Source organism: Crocodylus siamensis, chromosome 8 (assembly GCF_052110815.1).
Source record: "Crocodylus siamensis isolate JL-2025a chromosome 8, ASM5211081v1, whole genome shotgun sequence".
In the NCBI taxonomy this organism is placed as follows: domain Eukaryota; kingdom Metazoa; phylum Chordata; order Crocodylia; family Crocodylidae; genus Crocodylus; species Crocodylus siamensis.
Genome location: NC_143402.1, coordinates 28236706 through 28260324, shown reverse-complemented (window position 1 = coordinate 28260324; position 23619 = coordinate 28236706). Strand labels below are relative to the sequence as shown.

Below are 23619 nucleotides of genomic sequence, written 5' to 3'. Positions count from 1 at the left end.
AAAGCAAACAAATGAAATGGGTGATGAAAAGAGTACATTTAAATTGTTAAAAAGTAAAGGACAGTATTTACTGACAAGTTTTGTAAAAATACAATCTAAAGAAAATGGAAAACATAATATCATATCAACACATAGCAAAAATCTGTGGGACGCTCCTACATGGCAGAACTGCATTAAAATCCAAAAGAGAATTTAACAATGCATTAGTCAGACAGCTCTTCATAACAGCGATTGCACAAGCTTGTTCAAGGTGTGTAAAAATAATGTCTAAGTGTACATATTGGCATTTGGGGTACTTGGTCTAGGTTTAGGTGGGTTCCATGCAGGTGTTTGCTGCTGCCGGGAGCAGGTAAGAAGCCGGGGGGGGGGGGGGGGGGGGGGGGGGGGGCTGGTAGGCTAGGGAGGGTGTTGGGGGCCTACAAAGAGCCCAGAGTCAGGGGGTTAAGAACACCACAGCCCCAGAGCTGGGGTGAGTGGCTGGGCTTTCCTGGCTCCAATGCTATGTTGTGAACATGTACAGGCATTTGCCAGATTGAATTAACCCTTCCTAGATTAGTCCTTTCTCAGTCTAATGTTAGTTAAGCTCCTGAGGTAAACTAACTAAAATTAGAATCACAGAAAACGAGGGTTGGCAGGGACCCCAGGAGGTCATTTTGTCCAACCCCCTGCTCAAAGCAGGAGCACCCCCTTAGACTGGGCACACTATTTTTTGGGTGATTTAAGCCTTGCTAATGCCTGCATGATTGACCAGGGTTAGGTCAATTTAAATGTTAATCTAAATGTAGCACTTATACATACCCTAAGCAATTTTAAGTTGGAAAAAACTTGTGTGAAAAAAGGCTTTGCAGACAATCATTTGTTACTTATGATACAGTTTGCTTATGATAGTTCTTAACGGTCTAAAATGAGTTCTTATATCTCTGGATGAAGGAACACATTCTTTTATGCTTGGGAACTTTTTATGCTTGTACTAGTGCTTTTGCTGTGGTTGTGTTATATTGCTAGCACTGCACACCTGCTGTACTCAAGCAAAAACAGACTCCCTGAATCAATCATTTACAAAAATCTAAAACAATTCCAGCAGGACATGCACTCATTGTTCAACATTATCCTGAACACTGTCAGAGGAAGATAAAAAGCGATTTGCCCATTTATGACAGGTTTACAACTAAAGTGCAACTAAAATCCAATTTCACAGAATCATTTTTTACATTAACAGGGGAGTACCAAATTGGAACGTGTTCAACATAATCCCTGAATATCCAGGTTGTCCCCTCTCAAATCTGTTCTTCTAGGTCCAAATCCAAAGTCTGCTCAACATAATAGGAGCAGCTGGACTTGGGATCAGGTCCTTCTACTTTTTCTTCCCTTTCAGGAACTCTAGCACCTTGAAAAAATTGCCAAATATTTAAAACAAACAAAAAAATAAGCCTCAAAAATAAAAGAATGCTCTTTTGTCCGGCAAATAGATTACAGAAATCATATTAGGTGTTAATTCACATAATATTACCTGTTTCTAAATGGATATCTCATGAAGTGCAGTTTAGAGGCTCAAGATTGCAGATAGGTAAAGAAAACGTTCTCAGCAATTACTGCACTGGACTGCCCTGGGCTGTGCTAGGTCTGGGTTTGGGCGTGTGAACTGATATCAGGGGAAAATGTGCTCTCAGTGATTCACCTGTTGGGCATCATGGAGGAGCAAGCTGCTTCATTCAAAAGCTGAGAGGACAGAAGTGAGATGTGCACGGGTGTTGAGAGTAGATTCAAACAAAGCAACTGTGTTTAGGTGGGCAAATGGGGGTAGGAAGGGAAGAAAAAACTTAGGATTGAAAGGGAGTGGTGATAGATTAGGAAAATCGATGCAAGACTGAATAAGGATTTGGTGAAGAGACTGGGATTAGCTGGACATGGAGACGTGGTACAAGAACCAGTGGAGATGGGAGGAGGCGGAAGGGGTGGACATGGGGTGTCAGACTACAGAAGTAGGACTGGCAGAGAGAATCAGACAAGGATCTGGGAGAAGGAAGAAAGAACTTTCTGACCACTAGATCACACTTCTGTCTAGGGAATCCAAGTTTCACTTTATCATCTATAAAACTTGATGGCAAAGTGTCTCATCTTCCCTTAGTGCTGTTACACATGGAAGGGCAATTTCCTATTGTTATGTATTTCTCCATTAACCCAAGTGGCAGAGGGCCATGTGGTGGTTTTAAAGGCTCCAACCCTACTGATATCTCATATGGGCATCCCTGGATACATTTCCTATTTTTTTTAGGTTTTTTCTCTAAAAGCCCAGGAAATTGCACATAGAACAACAAGAATAAAAGAACAATTATATAGGTTGAAAAGTCAAACACTCAAGGCATAGAAATATCAGAGTTATGATGTTGGCTGCCATTTACAAATGCATTTTTGTTGCCATCTTTAATTATATAACATACCATTTTTTGCCACAACTGCTTGATTGAGTTGAAAAGATGGAGATGAGCTGGGAATGAATCTGGGTTTTGCAGTGAAATGAACTGTTGTCTACAGGACCTCTTCTTGATTTGTTGCAGATTTTGGAAGGAGCCTAGTGAATGAGGAAAGGGATGGCCAGAAGGGAATGACTGGTACCATGGCTAAGGTAGTTAAGTACATACTAGGGGATTAGATTCTAACCCTGTCTGCCCCACAGAGGGCCAGTGTGATCCAGGCTAGGGCGTGTATACAAAACTTTTCAAAGGTATATATTATTTTTCTACTTTTTATGACTATATGCTAGATATAAGCCACTGGAATCAGATTTTCAAAAGAACTGACTGAGAACTCACAGGCACAGCTGAAGTCTGGAAGCTGTGCTTTGTACATAAAAATCACAAAATATAATGCTCAGAACTCTGAAAAATCAGATTGCATGCGTCTCAGAACGGGTACCTACAATTAATAGAAACTCTTGACCTTAATCTCTCTCTGCCACAGTTCCTCAGCTGAAAAATGGTGATAATACCACCCCTGTACTTCACAAGGTTGTTGTGGAAATAAAATCATTAATATTTGGAAACATTCAGATACTATCATAAAGAGCACCAGAGAAATGACTTGGAGAAAATTAATATTCTGTCATTAGAGTAGGGTTTGAATAGTGTACAGGAAATAAATCACGGGGCCAAACATGGAACAACAAGGAAGAAACTAAATATTGAACAGCAGTTCAGTAGGTTACCCTCATCCATTTTGTGCGCTGATTCCAAGGCAGGAGTCTTCTGGGGAAAAATTACATAACTAAGACTATACAATAATGGATTGCATAGCATACTTACATTTGGCATTTCATGAGTTTTGATACTTGACTCATGCTATTAACATAAGCTCTGTGCATACACATATATTTTACTTGTATGACTAATATTCTTTGCAAGGATTTTGGTATTTCTGTCAAGATATATTTGCATTTTGTGTATGTGTCCACATGTGTATTTGTGCACATTTCTGTTCATCATAACAATACTTCTGATTTGCACCATTTAAAAAATAGCATGTAAACTGGCACCTTTTGGATGTATTCTATGCATTTGTCACTTAAATCTGATATTTGCTCATACTGTAAATAATATATATTCCTCTGTTTCTAAAGGCATTTACTGACTTTATAATGGTGTTCTTAACTAAACAAGAAAATGGAGAATGTTTTACTACTTCTGTATATTTGCCAGGTATGAATAATTAGAGAAAGCTGATGTTGCATTTAGTCTTATTTTTTCAGAATACAACAAATCATGGATTCTGAAGCAACACTATGAAACATACTGTACCTTGCATTGCAGCACTATCATGTTGGGTTCCATTGTGGTCTATTTCCATATCTGGGATCCCAGCATCTGAAAGATGTTACAAATGAGATTAATGTATTCCACCTTGTTCTCCCCTGGTGAAGCTTTAGAAAAATCTTTATTGCAATGAGGACGATCTTTAAGTTTCACCAGCCTTGCATATAACGTTCAAGTTTCACTGGATTTCCAACAGTTTACAAAATGTGAAAGTATTACCAGCCTTACAGTGAATTATTTTTAACATACTTCACACTTTCTCTGGTGATTAGACACTAATCAACACATGTTATTAATATGGCATTGAAATTCTCTTCTGGGGTACCAGGGACATCTTTCACATGAAAACGGGGAAATTAGTGATGAAAAATACTAACCTACATTGACTCATCCTAGCAGAATACTTGCAGACCAAAGTATTATATAGGACAGCCAGTGCTAGCAAGCTCATGACAGTGTCAAATTATATGATTTAAAGCTCTTGTATAATGTTGCCATCTTAGCCTAATTTTATATTATTAACTTCTCTTTAAAATAACCCTCTACAAAGGAAACTAGTGGAATATCATATACCCATTTATAGTCATTTTTTTCAAGCATACATAAATGTCGATTTTTTAAAATATAAACAGATATTGTACTGTTTCCTTTAAGTCTCTTCTTAGGAGTCAATAAAAATGCTTTCCTTCTCCAGAACAAAATTCTGTTTTGTGAAATATTTCAGTATCTCCAGAAACTGACTGTGCAGTTAATTCCTAAAGTGAGAAAGAAAAGTTCCTAATGATGTAACATACATTTGAACCATAGTTTAATATTGATAATGTCTTTGTATGCATAGCCTTTGTGGGTGGTTTGTGGCTCAAACACCCTTGGGTGTTGTGCTAACAGATGCCACTATACCACCTAATGCCATCAAGGATTAGCAGATAAAGTATGTGATTTGAATCCATGGCGCACAGAATCCTGTAAAAACATCTGCTTTTCTTTTATAATACAGCACTTAAAAAGCACATGTGTGTATATTTAAAAGGAACTTGTATGTTTCCTTTAAAATGCTATATTAATTTAGAGTTATATGTTAAATGCCTCCTCGCCCCCAAATCACGTTATTTTCAAATTTACCTTTTTTCTTTCTTTCAGATCTGGGACACCTAAGCTTGTCAATACCTGTTTGGTTTGATGGGTCAGCATCCATTCCTGGTCACATCACAACCATGAAATTCTCACTATAGACCAGTGCAGAGCTACCAAGTAAGCTATGTTCTAATTTTCTATTGTAAATAAGATAAGAATACTCCAAAAACCAGATCAGAATTGGTTGTGACCAAATAGGATCTGCCTTACTCAAGCTGCTGCTCAGGAAGAATATCCTTCTTTCCTAACTATTTGGAGAATTCACTGTATTATTCTAAAGAGTTTTTTAACTTTAAAATATATACAGTACATGCATACTATAACAAAGTCAGTGGTAACTGATAGCAGCGACTATAATAGGGAAAGATCTTCAGAGTTCTTTTTTTTTTAATTTTTCACAATAGCCCTCCATATTTTGTCATCATAAAATAAGATGCTAATGAGCTAGTTGATTTGTTCATGCAATCAGATTATCATTGAAATATCAGCAGTTGTTCCTCTTGCTGTTACTAATACCTAGATAGCTACCTGATTGCAACTATAAATCAAGCAGTGGTCTAAATGTCGCTATTCAGGCCCATAATTAATTGTGGATGTAAAAATATGCTGATAACATTAGCAGAGTCCTGACATCCTTTAAAAATAAGGGACACAATTTTCAGAAATGCTGAGTATCTTCAAATTCTGGTATAATCATTAGGAACTACAAATGCTCTGCACCTCTGAAAAGAAACCAGGCCAAATTCTCTTATGTTATATCAGAATTCAATTTGCTCCAGCATAGTCATCCGTATACTCTGGATAAGTCACTGCCGAACATGTAGACATATACAAGCTGGCTTTAAATGACTAGCTTACATATTGCTAGCAATGTAGCTCTGTTAGCACAGAACTCAGTGCAGGCTAACTGGCCAAGTATCCAGCATCCGAGGAACCTGTGTTGAGTTCCCTTCTACCACAGTGCCACTATTAGCAGTACCTAATCTAGCTGGTTTAAAGCTAATTCAGGTCTGCATATGTGAGCATGTGGCTGTCGCAGCAAAAATGTCCCTGCAAATGGGGTTGGCATGGGGCGAATTGGCCCAGGTGGATAAAGGGATGCTGGGGCCAGCACCTGTGCTCATCCCAGCAACCTTGCCTGCGGTCCTGGGAGCCTCCTGGGATAGCGGTGGTGCTGATCTGGCTGCATGAGTATGGCCAGCGGCCAAAGCATGGCTCTGGCTGGCCAGGCTCCATTTCTGGAGGCACATGCTGTTGCCACATGCACTGCGCTGCTTTTTTCCACTGTGTTTTTCTTGACACCCCGTGGGATCTCCCAGTGTCAAAAACAAATGCCACACTGCATATTAGCAGCGCAGCAAATGGATGCATGTGTGCCATGTGCAGTTTGTAATGCTTCAAACTGCTGTGAGGTACCACAAACCTCACATGTGCGCTCATCTGGACATACCCAACTAAGTTAAATTTCAAATAAAGAAAAAAATGCTAACTTTTGACAGCTCTGCTTTAGATTCAACATCTTCTTGTATCACCAAACACATTTTTTTGTTTTCTGCTGTACCTGTTCTTGGTTACTTCTACTTTTTTGGAATTAAGTTGTGTTGTTTTTTTTTAAATAACATTTGGGATGTCTATGAAACCTAATCAGACATAAAGACTTATACAGGACATGGTAAGCTTAATAAATTCTGAGGCTGGACAAGTTCATACTGGGTTTGACAAGCTATTTTCAAAATGAAACTCAGTAATTGTGACACTCAACCAGCACAGATGGAAACCTCATGGAAACTAAAACCAAGTTTCATACAGACCCAATCATCATTTTTACAGGTTTCTATAGTAACAATATATAATATTTCTTTTCCCATAAATTTGTCTATGTTTCCTTTTAGATATTTTATTCTTTTTTATGTAATGATCTAGTGCACTTGGCCTGCAATTGATTTATAATTATTTCTGCACAAGGCTTTTTTTTTTAAACAGGATTTTTTTGTGCACTATTTTATGTCTTTCAGCTAATTAAAACTGATAAACATCATTCTAAGCTTCTTCTCGAACTCCAACTAAAACATACCATTTAACATCCTGAGACTGTCTCCTGACGTGGCCTGTTTAAGTGCCTGTTCCACTTGTTCTCTTCGCTTTGATTCAAACTCCAGGGCCTCCTGCAATTTTCTCTTTGCTTTTTTCTCTTTCTTCAAGCGTTTTTGAATCGTTGCTGAAATATAAATATATTGCAAGGACTGTTGTTAAAGCATGCTTTATATATAATAAAGATACTAATCAGCTTGCATTCAAGCTCCCAGAGACTGGTTCTGCTTCAGGAGACAAAAACAACACTTACGGGTCTGATCCAAAAAAAATGAAGATCCACATGCAGACTCAAAAAAGAATCAAAATTTAAAATCATATAATTCTGCTATCCTTATTTTCACACGCAGTCCTGTTAATTTCAGTGTATCACTAAAAATAGGCAAGAATGGAGCAAAACCAGGCTGAGAAGCCAGCTATGAAATTTCAGCAGATTTCAGAAATATGGACGCTTTAGATTTCAACTCTAAAATCTTTGAGGAGGTTGGGAATATGGGATTTTGGTTTAAATTATTTTTAATAAAAACTTGAAATCTTTTCAGTAGGTAAATAAGTATCTAAGCTTCCAACCCTTCCCTGAGACTATTTCACCCATTTTACCAATGGTTGCATGGAATAGTAGGCAACTCTAGTCTCACCTCTAGCATTTTTGAAGTGGAAGTGAGGAGCCCTTTGATACATACACAAATATGGCAGAGCATTAGATATAGTCACTCAGACATTCTTAGGGGATGGTATAAGAATTTGCAATGTACAAATAACAACATCTGGAATGGTCAATCATAATAATATTGCTATCACAGAGTATGAGTGAAACTTTATAGAAGCTAAAAGGTAGACCTGTGTGCTTCATCCAGGAAAAAAATGGAGATATGGTTAAACTCCTTTTTGAAACTTAACCACATTTTTTTTGTTTTCTGCTGTACTTGTTTTTGGTTACTTCTACTTTTTTGGCATTAAGTTGTGTTGGTTTTTTTTAAATAACATTTGGGATGTCTATGAAACCTAATCAGACATAAAGACTTATACAGGATATGGCATAAAGACTTATACAGGAGATGACATAATTAGAACTACTGCCTAAAACACCTGCCAAATATATGGCCCATCAGCAGATGAGCTATGAAGGTAGAAGGGTTTCACTGGTGGTTGAATACAAATTCAGGAGCTGGGCGTTCTTTGCTAGAAGTTTCTGAATCTTCATTTAGAAGCACTGAAAGCCAGCCAGGTAGAAAGAGAAAAGCAAGGAGAAAGCCAGTAAAGCTCACTGAGTGTGGGTATTAGAGAGAGCCCAGGGAGACTATACTGGTAAGATGGAAAGAGGCTTGGAACTTTGAGCAAAGAACCTGTCTACCATCATTCAGTTCCTTCAGCACAGAGGGAAACTGGTCTTTGTGACAGATCCTATTTACCTTCCATATATGTAAGCAGTGCGTACACAGGCATATAACTGCAATTTTTTACATGTATAAACAGTTGGGAAATCTATTCTGTGCTGGTGACAACAGAATTGTCCTGCACACATACCTATTGGAGGTAAAATAATCACTAACCTAGTGGTTAGTGGCATTCACTCAGGGAATGAAGCTCATACCATTATCTTCTGTTTCCAAAAGTTCTAACCCCCAGGCCACAGGTTTTCTAAACATTTTAGATTCAAGGTATCCCTTGTCAGACTCAAGGCACACCTCCGTAACTTTTGTTAACCGAGCAGCACGTCATTTAAAAAACGAATGCATCTGTTACAATGCCTACCTCCTTGCAGAAGGGCAAGGCAGTGGAGGGCAGGACAGTCATTGAACAAGAGGAGCTGCCCATATCTGCTTATCTCCTCACACTTCCTGGGCACCCCTCAAAGGATCTCATGGCACCCCAGGGTGCCCCAGAAGCTTGGTTGGGAATCAAAGCTAAGCACTGCTGAAATCCCTTTCCAGCCCTATTGTAGCTGGCCCACTGCATCTTACATTTAAACCTTATCACAGTTTTTTCCCTGGCTTATGTTCATATCTGAGTAATGTTTCCCCCCAGGGAGCTGCCCAGCCAGAACATCACCTTACTGAGTGTCTAGAGTAGCCTAGACTAGTGCTACTAAAAACTGAATTGTAAACTCTGCATTAGTGTCAAAATATGCAGTTGCACAGCTAAATACAGTCCACTTCGACACATCAGAAGTAATTGGAGTCTGTCTCTGTGTACATTCTCTGTAAACAAACAGGATGGCATCAAAAAACAGGACATCATCATAAACTCCTAACAGCATGTAAAACTCCAAATTTTAACTAACAGCTTGGCTCAAAAGGGATAACAATGACTTAACACTTAGCTTTTCTACAGTGAATTTTTATCAGTAGATCCCAAAGCACGTTACAAGGAAAATATGTATCATTAGCTCCATGATAGCACAGCAGACACACAAATATATGCAGTGATTTGCCTAAAACCAATCAGCAGGCCAATGTCAGGGCTTAAACTAGAAGCTTGGGTTGTTGAGCCCCATCACAATGCTCTATCTAATCCTTAGTGTTGCCCCACACTTCATGAGGTGAAGCTGGACCAGGTTGCCTTGTAGCTCTTCTGCATATATACATTTCTGGAGCACCCCAGGACTCATTACAAGAACATCCAGTTCCAGTCACGAGTGGGTGCTAAGTAGCCCATGAGTCATTTGTGGGGGGTGTGGCAGGACAGTAGGGGGCACTTCTGCACTGAGCCACCTGCTTTAGTGCGCCTAACCAAAACCAAAGCTGCAGGTACCTCCCCGGGGCACCAACTTCTGCCCAACCCCTTTTTTGGAGCATACCCACCAGCCTGGGGTAACCACTGCCATCACCCAACCTCCAGTCTCTGTTGGGCTCTGTGCCACTTGGGGTACACAGGGCCTGTAGACCTAGGGGTTGTTTAGCCCCAGCAGGATATATCTGGGTGCTTCTTATAGCCTGAAGCATAGAATGTAGCCTCCTTTAGTTGGCCAAGCAAAGGGAGCAAAAAGGCCTGCCCAGTCCCTCTCAAGCACGTACAACAAGGCTTGCTATAGCGGATGGCTTTATTGGGTGAGAGAGTAGGCATGGGGAGGGGTACACGTCAAAATTGTATCAAAAGAATAACCCTGAGCAAATGGAAGCAGCTTGATATCCTTTTGATAGGCTGCTAGAACACTTGATCCTAAGTTACTGGCTACATTTCAGGTCGGTTACTTACACATTCATCCAGAGTCTAAAAGAGCTCCAAAGGCCATCTGCTTGTTCCCATGTTCCTAAAGATGCCTGCTGTGTTCCAAAACATGGCTAAGCCTCCTTCCTTAAGGAGGGGCTTTTTTATACACCTGCTGTGACCTCATCACTAAGTCCCCACCAGAAGCAGACCCACTGCCTGCTGACCAGAGCTTCCAAATGACAGACTGACTAGGTGAGATGACTAGTCACATGGACGGGAAAGTGAGACCAAAGGAGAAGCATGTCCCCCCTCCCTTTGGAACCTTTACAGCTGAGCTAGTCCCGTAGGCAGAGACACAAACCTGGGGCAATTTCTCCACAGGGGGTATCTGGAGTACACACATATACTGAGCAGTCTTGAGCTGTGGGGTCACCACAGCTTGAAACACTGTTGTCTCTGGTGCAGCCCAGCCCAATGAACTATGTGATAAATCATGAGCTTTTGCCTTTGAACTAATATCAAGCATAGTTTGCACTGCATATAAGTAGATGCCAAAGTGCTGCTCGACATGTGTTTATAGATTACCTGCTTTAAAACTTGCAGTGGTTTAAAATCAAGGTAAAATGCATCATTTCTGGATGAACTAAGTGTATGGGTACTATATGCAAATTGCTACAGCCATGTTTAATTTCAAGGTTATTGTTTTCAAATTTGCTCCTCACTTCTAGGTGCTCAGGGAAAGCTGGGTCTGATAATGAGGAGAAGGCGAAGGGGCTGCCAGGGAAAAACATTGAGAGAAGGCAGCAAAAGGGCTACCTGACCCCCCCTCCCAGATTTATTTTCCTTGCTGCAGTAGTGGGAAGGGAACAAAATCAAGACCAAACCTCCAATAATTATATTCTATACTGGAAAATTATAATTAATTTATATATTTTCCATATATAGAATCCAATTATTGGGGAGTCATCTTATAATCAGAGTCATCGTCTAGTCAAATAAATACAGTATATTTCTGTTTTTAAAGTTTAGCATGCACCTAATGAAGACTTTAATGAGAATTTACAAATTCCATCAAGAATTAAATGTGTTAATTTGCTTTGGTATGATTAGTAGTTTATTTTCTGTGTAAATGGGAAAGTTCTATTCTTGCATAATAGACATTATTAAAAAAATTCATCATAGGTATAAAAATTCAGGTTTAATTCTATAAAAAAATTGTAAAAATTAATCCAAGTAAAAATTACAGTTTATCAATACTTTTTTTGAAAAAAAAAAACTAGTCATAATACAGTTGTGATGTGAGAACCTGTTTTCATAGACATGAATAAAGTGTCACAAGCTTTACATTAATGACCAAATGCTACTGTTCCTATATACTGTAAGTTCATTCTGGGTATGGATAACTATACATTTGCAGCACTGTGAGGTTACACTATGGAAAATAATGTACAAAAGCATCATTAAAATAAAAACTGAATTCCTGTGGACAGGATTGTTACACCAGCACCCATTATTTATTTGCTTCTAGTGAACAGTATATATCAGGTACTTCTGACTAAAAAAAAGAAAAAGAAAAAATGTTCTTGGAGAAAGAAAGGAAGTATAAAAGCAATGATGTACATGTACTTGCACAAGTCTTAGTGCCCACATAATTTGCACGGCCATTTTAATACTGTCTGAAGAGTTGATTCAATACTGCAGTTAGCAATTAAAAAGGATGATGGAGATGTGTCCAATAACAGAGAGAGCTCAAAAAATTCTAAATATTAAACTCTCAAAATACAGAAAATAATTGGAGAATGTGGAGTGTTGCTTAATTTTTTTCCACCACCTTCTTCCTCATTCTACATAATAAAGAGAAAGGGGAAAGGGAGCTGTCCCTTGCTGCACTCACGTGCAGACCATAATGTCAGTCTACTGCTGTTACTACTGGGCAATGGGATTGCTGAGAGACCAGGCATTCAGTTCTTATTCAGCGATACCCTTACTTCCCTAGTAGAGTCAACAGTATTTCAAGCCATGGTGACCCCACATCCCAGCACTGCTTGGTATGTGTGTGTACTCTAAACACCCCCACAAAGGATCCCTGTCCTATTTAGTCCCCACCCATGACTGGAACCAGGTGTTCTTGTCACAAGTCCTGGGATGCTCCAAAAATGTATATGCGGATGAGGCACAGGGCAACCTGGTCCAGCTTCACCTCATGAAGGCAGAGCCACACTAAGGATTGGGTAGAGCATTGTGTTAAGACTCAGTAACCCAAGTTTCTAGTCAAAGCTCTAGCACTGGCCTGGTGAATGACTTTAAGCAAACCACCTTTAGGCCACCTTCTACTGGAAGCTCAATATTGAGTACCCAGAGGACCCAGGGGCCATGTAGCAGTGCCTACAGGAGCTGATCTGGGCCTTCATTGAAGACAAACAGCAGAAGCTAGAGGAGGAGTGGACACTGGTGGAGACTAATAGGACCCTTCACAGATTCAAGAACAGTAAAACTTCTGGGGAAGACAGCCTTCCCAGAGTTCCAGGTGGCCTACTGGGCTCAAGTGGGCTCTGACCTGCTGGAGATCTTTCAAGAGCAGCTTCAGGAGGGCTTCCTGGGGACTGGGATGGACTGTGGCGGACTGTGGCCTCGTGACCTCATGACCTACAAGAAGGAGCCAAGGGAGGAATTGAAAAACTAGGGGTCCATAAACCTCCTGAACTATGAGTTGCTGGCCAAAACTTTGGCTATGCAATTCATATCTGTCCTAGGGTCTATCATCTACAAGGACCAGTCGTGCGCAGTGTCAGGGCACCAGATCCATGGAACACTGCTGCAGCTGCAAGATGTGCTCCAGTTCCAACAGGGGAGAGAGCAGAACATTGTGCTGAACCTGGACCTGGAGAAAGCCTATGACCAAGTATCCCACTGGTTTCTCTTTGAGATGCTGAGAAAGATGGACATCCCCTCACATTCACTGCCTGAATAAGGACACCGTACATGGATGTTATCAGTGAGGTGCTGCTCAGTTACTGAGCATGCTGATTATGGTAGAGTTGGGGGTCAAGCAAGGTTTCCTGCTCTCCCTGATCTTCTTTATCTGCACGATGGAGCCCCAGTGGATTAGGCAGGACCCAGGACCAGCAGAGTCCTGAATCCCAGTGGCAACAGGGAAAGACCAGGATTCTGGTCTACATGGATGACCTCAATGTCCTGTGCAGAGACAAGTGATCAGTCGAGAGAGTGCTGAACCACATGCAGGTCTATGAAGGGGCAGCGGGGACCAAGCTCAATGTGAGTGAGAGCACCTGCCTAGCACTGGGTGAACTTGTCAGCCAGTCTCTATCCCCTATGAGTGGGGGTCAAGATCCTCAGGGTAAAGCTCCCTCCCCCACCTCCGAGTTGAGTGGACAGAAGGCATGGAAAAAAAAGAGGCTAAACTGAGGCACAGGTTGGGACTGTGGCACATGTACCACCTCTCGGGGGTCGGGGCGGGGAGGGGGAGGGCGTGGGGCTCATGAAGGGAGTTCTGCTACCAGTGCTCTTTTACACTGCACTGGTCTTCCCCCCACTAAAGTATGTTGCCTACAGAATCCCAAGAGCCATGGGTGTCTTCTTCTGAGGATCCAGATGATAGAAGGTGACAAGGAAGACGCTATGCTATAGACCAAACAGACTAAAGGCAGGGGAATGGCAGATATCCTCCTGCTCCTCTACACCAAGTACACAAGCCAGATTTGCGAACTGGTGACCAGGACAAAAATGAAAGCAGCCTGCTTTGTCAGATACTATGCAGGATAGCTACCGAGACAGCAGTGAGTATACATGCTAAACTGTAGCAAAACTCCAAGTTTTTCTTTTTTAATACACATATATATATATACACACACACACGTATACACATATATACACACACACGTATACACATATATATGATAGATATGCATTCCCTTCCCCAATTATTTTTGGCTTTTCTTTCTCTCCCTCTCTATTCCTTATAGACAAGCATAAGCAAGCTCAGACTTAGGATAACCTTTAACATTTTTATTTTGGTAGCAAGTTTTTGGTTTTGGATATCCACTGTTTTATATTGTATTATTATTAGGTTTGTATTGATTCTTACTGTTTTATATTGTATTATTATAATTTTCGTATTGATTTTTATTGTTTCATATGGATATTGTATGGTTTAGACCTGTGTTTGAAAGTGAACCAAAGTAATGTCAAGTTTCCATTTTGTATGTCAAGTCTCCATCTTGTGTCCTCTGCCTGGGCATCTCCTGTGTTGCAACTGTATGAGTCACGTACCCCTCCCATGTAAATTGGTTCCTGGATGAATGAGAGTGATTGGGAATGACTGAAATACAATGGTAGCAGGCCTCTACTGAATGGCTTGAAATGACTGGGCCATCACCTCACATTGATTCATCCAGGAACCACAGACCCCACCCAGGAACAGAGACAAGAATCCAGCATTTGAAAGACAAAAGATCCTGCCGAACTACCAACTCTATCATTGTACCCCACCATTACAGACATCCGAAACTGCACATCCCTGCATGGAGCACACATGCTCAGTATGCCAAGGGCTGACCCTTGCCTGGGCATGCCTCCTGTCACTCAGGTCACACAAGGTCTGCCCCTATAAAAAGAGGCAGTGAAGACAGACCCAGTGGGATGCCCTCTCTATCTGGACCAGCACCATGCCACACCACCTATCCACCCAGAGGCCCTGCTGGCGACCCCCTTCTGGACAACATCTACTGGACAAGGACCCCTTTCCAGCCTGGATAGGTAGTTATCACTTCCGGCCCTTCTTCAACCAAGGACTTGGACTCTGCTTCTCTCCCCTACCTGGACTCCAACCCTTCCGCTGAGTCTCTTTCTCCTGCTGCCAGTGTGTGCGTGCATGCGTGCGTGCGTGCGTAACTTCATGGGGCTGTGTAGTGTGTTGTCTGTTTAATAAAACTGTTATTTGGACCCCTAAGTTGGGTTTTGCTTTACTGTGGTTTGGCCCTGCTCCGATCTCTGCTCCTCACCCCTCTAACTTCTGTCTCATTTCTCCCTCTCCTGCTTCTGGCTCACTGCCATCTCCAGCACCTGTCCTGAGCTTCTCTCTGTCTCCAAACCCCCGTTTCTTTGCCACTGTCTTATCCCCACTGGCTTTTCCTTTTCCCCTGAGCAACCAGGTTTCTGCCTCAGTTTCTTGCCTGGCCGTCTCCTCCTTGCCAGCAGTTATCTGCACCCCCCCCCCAATATCTCAGCTGTCTGCCTCAGTTTCCAGCCCTAGTCTACCTTAAGTAAACCCAAGCCTCAGGTCCTCAGCCAGCTTCTCTTTAGTCCACCGGTTCTAATCCCGGTTCTTGCAACTTTCACCCCTTACACTTTAACTCACTCTCTCTCTCTCCCCCCCCCCCCCCCCCCCCCCCCCGAGCCTTCCCCCAGGTACACCAGGCACACACATACACACTGTACCATTGAAGTTAGGAACTTACCTGTGTGTATGTGTATGTGTATGTGTAGGTGGGTTGCATGTGTGTATGTGTGTATGATATTGTGTGCATGATATAAGAATTAGTGTTCTGTGTCTAACTTTTGGGGTGTATAGTGTATGTGCTTGAATTGGTGATAGGTATGCATGTGCCTATGCTGGTCTGGATATGTATGTGCGTGAGCTGGTAGTGTGTGTGTATGTGTGTGTATGCACCTAATTGATTTGTGTGTTTGTATATGTGCAATTGTGTCACACCCTCCTGTCTAACAGCGCAATATTGAGATCCTGAGAGTTGGTCTGACCCCACAGGGCTACAAAACAATGGGAGACTGTGGGCCACAGAGCAGCCATGGTTCTGCAAGGTCATCAAGGAGTTCTGGAGAAAATATAACCTGGTCAAAGTAGCCCCTGCAATCATGGCCAAACACTGGAAAATTCAGGAGGCAGTCAGAGCCACAGACAGACTGTCAACCATGAACCTGATCCCTGGCAACAGCTGACAGGCCACGTGGGAGCGCATTTTCCATGAAGGCCTATGGAAAGATCACAGGGACTTGAACTGGAAAGCAGCCCACTGGGCACTCCCCATGTGGGCTCTGAGGCACAAAGAGGGACAGAGAAGCCAGCCCAACTACTCCAAGGAAACTTGCCAAGGCAGAGCAGAGACCATCCACCACCTCTTGTGGTTCTGCCCATATATAAAGTAGGTGTGGAGGAAGGTAAACTGGCTCCCCTGGGTGGTAACAGGAGTCAGGACTATGACCCAGGAGGTGGCACTGTACGGACACCTGGCCAAACAACAGGGGTCTCCATCAACCTGCTTTGATTAGTTCATCTTCTGCATCAGGAGTGCCCTGTGGAAGACCAGGAATCTGCAATATACTGGGACAAAGCTTTCATTAGAGGACTGTGTTCAAATGGGACTGGGCGGGCTGCAGACCTACTATGAGAAGACAGTAGGAGAGGTGGCAAAGATCATCTAGCAGAGGAGCCACTGGCATAGACTGTTCAAAGCCCCCCCGCCTTCCTGAGGGAGAAAGCAGCGACGACCAGGATGAAGTTGAGGACAGCAAAGAAGAAAGCAGACTGAGTGACAATAACCATGAGGACAGCAACAACAATGATGGAGATAACAGTGACAGCAATATGAACTAAAAGCCTAAAGACTAGAAACCAAAGGAAGAAACAGAGGAACAGTGTCACTGTTGTGGAGAAAGAGAAGTGGATGGTTGCGCAGGTGCACATACTGCAGTGGGTATGGGATTTTATAACTGTGTATTGTGCTTGTTGAAGACTGATAAGGTTGTAGTGCGTGTGTACATATAGCCATTTTTTTTTTGCAAAAAACCCCAAACAAATACTCTTTATTTTCCAGGCACTGCATCCACTGTGGACTCTGTTTTGGGTCTGTTCTACCCACTCAAACTTCAGCAACTTATCAGATGTCTGGTAAAGGTGGGGGAGCAATACAGACGTACTCTCATGTTTTGGGTCTGTAAATGATATTTTCCTTATAATAAATTTGACACAAACCTGTGTGGGATGTTTCACCTTTCACTTGGCTTCTAGGAGGTTTTTTTTTAATGCAGTGAATTACTATTATCATAAATTTCTTTGACTCCACTGTGATTGATGGTTTTGGAGAGCTGTTGAGGTATTTTCCCAAATAGTCAAATGATCTTTGAAACTATGCCCCAGTGTTTGCTGCAGCTTGTGCCATCCTTAAATCTCTTTTACTTCCAACTAAGAAGAGGGTACTGGATCAGAATCCTGGTTTATAGTCAGAATTCTCAATAGAGTTGAGGATATCTAGGGGGTATGATGTTCCTGGTCACTCATAGTGCCACTGGTGCCAACTGAGATACACGCTAGAAAATGGCACTTAGTGTTTTCAGTCATTTCTCCACTCTTTGCATTTTAGCCATGTTAAAGTGTCTGTCTCACTGATTCTGTGTTCACATCAAATGTTCATTGCAAATAACCTGCCCAGCCCTCTGCCTAGTAATCAGTTAGAAGGCCAAACCCTGCTTTGCTTCGCTGATACAAAATGTCTCATTGAAGTAAATGCCATTGAAGCACATATGTATGAGTAAGTCAAGCAGCCCAGAATGCACAGAAGGGAATCTCTCAATTAATTTTATACTACATTTAAAATTGAAACTCTGTACTGATGTTGTAGTTTAGAGCATCTCAAATGATATATTGCCAGTCTCCAGGTAGCTGATCTTAGATTGCAATGGAAGGAACTCATCATTAATGCTTTTTAATATTTTAAAGTTTAATCAAAATGCTTCCTTAAAGTGTAGGGGGAGTGTTCTGTCATCACTTGGGCTGTGAAACTGCAGCAGCTGTATGGAGGTATTTAACTCCATTTATTTTTGTTTTCTTTCAAATGTAACACCATCTTGAGGCAACCACCCTTCCACCCTCCAACATGCACATAGCAGCAATCCTTGCTTTTTATTTCAAAATACCTGTGGATGTTTCTGTGCCCAGTAATAATAAACATTATTATAATTTCGCTGATATGAATACAAAGACACGTGCTACCTAAAAGGAGCATACTAGTACCTATACTATTTAACATCTACACCAATGATCAACTAAGTCACCCAGGTGCAAGAAATGTTACTTAAGCAAATGATTTGTATACCACTGCCCAAGCTAAGAATTTCACCCAGGTGGAGGTCATGCGGGCATCAGCAGCCAATGGGTTGGTTGTTAGACTATTACATCAAAAATCAACTAAATACCACTTTAAATTAAACACAAGGTAGTCTCTTCCACATTCAGAACCAGATACTAGTAAGCAATTTAACCTAACCTGGAATGGAATAACCCCTGTCCACTGCTCAAATACTATCTACCTGGGAGTGACGCTGGACTACATGCTTTTATATAAAGCATATGTAGAATCCATACTTATAAAGTACAAAGTTAGTTCCTGGAACAACGTATTAAAGAAACTCATTAACACCAAATGAGCAAACCAACTCAACAACATTAAAAACTACTGCACTTGCACTTGTTATTTGGCAGCTGAACATGCACGTCCAGTTTGGAAATGATGGCACATGCAAAGAAGCTACACTCTGTGCATAACAGAAGTTGCATGTGCATTACTGGATGGCTTTAAAACAATGAATGTCAATAGTCTCCATCTACTTGCTAGAATCATTGTACCAGACATCAGGAGAGCACTAGCAAGCAAACCAGAATGCACCCGGCAGCCTGAAGACGAGAGGAACTAGCTATATAGCTAAATTGCAGCTCCCACTAGATGAAACTGGATGAAACACCAATAGCCACACAAATAAAAATGTGGCAATGACAACTAGAAATGACCCAGAAGAGAGATACAAAATTGCCAAACACCTCCCTGCAGACACAGAGCTTGATTGACTGTGTGGGTGTGTGTGGAGGGATGTAGGTTGGTGTGTGGGTAGGTGTGGGGCAATTCCTGGGGGGGGGCTATGGGTACAGGGAATCTGGTGAGGGGGCTGCTCCCCCCTGGAGGGCCCCATCTCCCATGTCCACAGCCCCCCACCCAAGGTCTCAGATCCCTTGCAGAGCCACACACCCCCCAACTCAGGATCCCAGGTACCCTGCAGGGACACAGTCCCCCCACCCAGGGTCCCAGGTACCCTTCAGGGCCACAGTCCCCCTGCCCAGGGCCTATAAGTTACCTTCTGCAGCAGCAGTGGGAGTGGGGCGCTTTGAGTCCACTGCTGCCAGCTCCCAGCTCTCACGGACTGTATGCCAAGCCCAGCTGGGTCCTGCTGGCCCTGGGGCTGCTCTGCCACCTGACTGGGCCAGTCGCATGGTGGCAGGACCTGGAGTGGCATGCAGGGACTGCGCGTTGCGAGACCGGCTTAGCCAGGCAGCATCAGTGGCCCCAGGGCTGGCAGGACCCGGCTGGGCTCAGTGCACGGGTTCTGCCACCATGGGACTGGCCCAGCCAGGAGGCAGAGCAGCCCCAGGGCCAGCACTACCCAGCTGGGCTTGGTGCACAGTCCCAGTGCACTGCGCTGAGTCCCACCTATGCCACTCTGTGCCTGCGGGGAGGTGGTGCATGGTGGGACCCAGCACAGACCCATGCGGCTCGCTAGTCTGGCTTTGCACCGGAGTGGATCACACGAGGCTGGGAGGAGTGGCTCCTGTGCATGCCTCCCTGAGCCATGTGACCCACTCTGGTGCAAAGCCAGACTAGCGAGCTGCACCTGTCTATCCCAGGTTCCTTCGCATGCTGCCAGCTTCACCGCGGCTGCTCCGGCCACTCGCTCCCCGCCCCTCCCAACACCCTCCCAACATCCCCCTGCCACCCCTTACATCCTCCCACCCCCATTCCCTAACTCACCCTGGACAGTGCCATGGGCAGCAGGAGCACCAAAGAGACACTCTGGCCAAAACCAGAGCATCTCTTCTGGAGGACTGACTCCCATGCTGGCTCCAGCTGTTCTTCAGAGTGTTGTTTTTTTTACCCCTGGATATCTAGCGGTCTAATTTTGTCCCTGCACTGAAAACTTTCAGTGCAGGGAACATTTTTTCATTCCCACACATGGCTCTTGACCAATCTCAAAGGGTTTTGAGATGGGGCAAGAGGCATGTGAGCACTCATCTGGACACGGCCCATAAGATTCCTTTTGACCCAATCCTCCAATTTGTCTAGGTCACTCTGATTCCTAGCCCTACCCTTCAGAATATCTACTACTTCCCCCAGCTTGTTGTCATCTTCAAACTTGCTGAGGGTGCACTCTATGCCATCTTCCAGGTCATCGATGAACATATTGAACAAAACTGGCCCTAGGACTGACCCTTGGGGCACTCCACTTGATACCAGCTGCCAACTAGACACTGAGCCATTTATTACTACTCTCTGAGCCCAATGCTCCAGTCAGTTTTCTATCTCCCTTACAGTCCCTGAAAAAGTATAATTCTACAGACTTGATGGGCAACAAAGCCTAGCTCTATGGCATCTCCATCTATACAAGTGCACATTTGGACATGGAGAGGGGTTGAAAGAAGAATGAGACCAAGATCTAAGGTTCAGTGATTGCTGGTAAAACTCTGCTGGGGACCAGTAAAGTCTATTTATCACTAAAACTGAGTAAGGGCTTAAATAGTTTGCAAACTTTAAGCATAAATCTCTACACAGAAATGAATTTCATCCCATGGGAATGCAGCATACTCTCTTGCCTTCAGACTGGAGTAGTGCAACTGTTTTAGGTAAACTGATATTGGTCAATCTCAAAAGAATGGTGTCACCACTTTCATCTGACTCCTAGACTTCTCCTTTTGCTCAGCTTTTCTAGTCAGGCTTGGCAGATCTAATCTCAGCATCAGTTAAAGAAGCAGACACAGGTAGAATTTAGCACTTACATTTCTAGGTTTTCAAATCTAATCCATAGGTAGCATATTTTCACGCTGATGATTTCTTATCCCTATTTAATCTTGCCTTTTGATGTGGAAGCTGAATTCTAGAAAATCCCACACTTATACCATCCTGAAAATCGTAGACTTAATTTCTCTCTTAATTTCATATTATTATAATATTATATAATAAAACTCCCTATCCTGTTTAGGGATATACTGACTTTGTTTCATATTTCAACCTTAAAAGAACAGTTTGAGAGCTATATTGCATTCCCTCCTTTATGGCATGATGGCAGACGGGAGAATTAATAAGATTATTTGCTTCAGATCTCCAAGAAGGACAGGCTTCAGTAAGAATCTCCTCCCATCAGATGATTGATTGTATTGTACAGGAGTTATCTGCAAGCAAGGCTAACTAACTATCCTTCCTGTGCAGGAGTAAATTAGTTTAGAGGAAAACTGATGAAAGAAAAAGTCTGAAAATGCAGTTTACAAGCATCTTTCCTGTGAGAAGTTTCCTCATGATAAGACGGATACCAACTGCTTATTAGATATCAGTTGGAAACACAGAAAAAAATAAAGCTGCTAAATCAGGAATTCAAGCTGGGAACACACAGATGGAATGGCACTAATACAAGTGAAAGTCATGACACTGACTACCGTGGCCATTTATCCCCTAAGAAACAGTTAGTATTCCACCTGCCTGCAGAAAAATGTGTTTGACATAGTTCTTATAAAATTTAAATCTTTTATTACTAGTATTTGTCCACCGGTGCATTACAGCAAAGTAGCACTGCCAATTAACCCAAAGGCATCAGCAGTTCTGAGCAAGCAAAATATTTTAAATGTTGCTGTTGGGAACACCGAAAGGGTTATAAATTAATTAGATAGCTAACCTTCATTCTTCATCCACGTACCTCTGCTTTGCAGTTCGGCTGTAAGTTGTCTTTCCAAGCTCTCTCTGAGTTCTCTCTCTCTACAAAGCTCCATCTTTAACTCTTTCTTTTCTTGCTGTATCTGTTTTTCCTGGACTCTGGCATTGTCCACAGCCACTTTCAACAGACCCTAAAAACACAGCATAAATCATCAGTTTATTGATGATGATATTGCTGGGAGAACAGAAGAATGAAGAGAAACCTGCAGAGTTTTGCATGCACCTGAAAAAATGGAGCCACTGTGTTATATAAACAGCATTTTATACTCTATGAAAAGGGGGGAAGCCATTCAAAATAACTTTTTTTAAATTCATTCTGCTGATGGTGTTTATTATACATTGGGTAATGTGACTTTCAAAACTTGACAAAGTGTACAAAGAAAAGCAAAGAAGGTGAAGGAGAAGAAAAAAGGAAAAGGAAAATAAGATTAGCTTTCAACATGGCATTTTTCTTCCAACCATTAAGTCAAATAGACAATTCAAAGAATATTGCAAAAATTTTAAGAGCAGTGAAGTCATTTATTCAAATTCAAAGTACACCTTTAAAGCTACTGTTTTAAGAAGAAATTCAGAATTTCAGGAAAAAAATGAAATTCTCAAAATGTTAAGAGATGTTTGAATAAATACAAACCTAAAAATTCCATTTTTCCTCTATATAATCATAAAAATATACCCAAAATATATTACTACTAATCAGAAAAAATAACTCTTACTGTATTTTGAACAAAGCGCCAAGTACCATATGCTTTCATTTTCTTATGTCTCCATTTAAAATGCATGTGACACTTCAAATCCTTCTTAACCAACATGATGTAACATAGAAAATATGGATTACTCTATACCAGGTAGTACTTTATCTACATTTTTACCTCTGTTCCAGTGAAGAATAATTTACCTGAATATTGGTTAATAGAGTTTCTACCGATGAAAGACCATCAGCAAAAAGAAATGGTGCAGGAAATCCAGGAGGCAAGGTCTGTCCAGCCAGTTGGACTTTATCTAAGGTTGGTTTCATTATTGGAATGGCAATTTGGACCTCTTCTGTAAAGACATATTAAAACAACATCAGCAAATTCAAGTATCAGAAATAGTAATTTTCCTTTCCATGTAACAGGCATTTCTAAAAGTCAGGGCCTGATTCACCTTTGAAATTAACATATATGCTGTAACAAAATAAACCATTATTTAAGTCTTAAGGTAAAAGGATTGTTACTGTTAAGGATGAAAGTAATACCAGCTGAAGAAAATCAATGCTAAGTAAACTGGGGGAGGTTGTATAGGTATTGTGTTATAGCCCAAATGCCAGGAATATCCCACTGTATTACAGAAATATAGCTATATTGCACAGTCTATTAGATCTGAATTACTTTTCATTAATCTGTGATGTTTGTTATTCTGTTATGAACAATTGGTTTTGGTTAGAACCTTAAAATCCCTCTAAAATAGGGAATGTATCATTTCTCCCTCTTCATTTTAATTTTCTCCTGCCTAAGTCAGTGACAATCTCCTCCGAGTTATTCCTTTTTGCCTAAATGACACCAAGTGTTAGTTGGTGATCTTGTGTCAATGCAGATTTTCCTATAAAGTACCTTGCTACTCTCAACCTTTCAAGTGACAGGCATTAGCTAAAAATGTTTTGTTGAGGTAGA

General features: G+C 41.9%; 1 protein-coding gene across 6 annotated transcripts in view; it reads right to left on the bottom strand.

The window, feature by feature from the left end:
- DACH2 (dachshund family transcription factor 2) overlaps window positions 1-23619 on the bottom strand; it is a 547922-nt gene that overhangs the window by 13501 nt on the left and 510802 nt on the right. For 3 of the 6 annotated variants that reach the window (XM_090060531.1, XM_090060534.1, XM_090060535.1), the window contains 4 exons: window positions 22866-23011; window positions 21933-22101; window positions 7018-7161; window positions 3795-3860 (listed from right to left, as the gene is read on the bottom strand). In XM_090060531.1, the coding sequence (XP_089916657.1) occupies window positions 3795-3860; window positions 7018-7161; window positions 21933-22101; window positions 22866-23011 (525 nt within the window). The remainder of the gene's footprint in view (window positions 1-3794; window positions 3861-7017; window positions 7162-21932; window positions 22102-22865; window positions 23012-23619) is intronic. The other 3 variants (XM_090060533.1, XM_090060536.1, XM_090060537.1) reach the window with 1 other exon arrangement.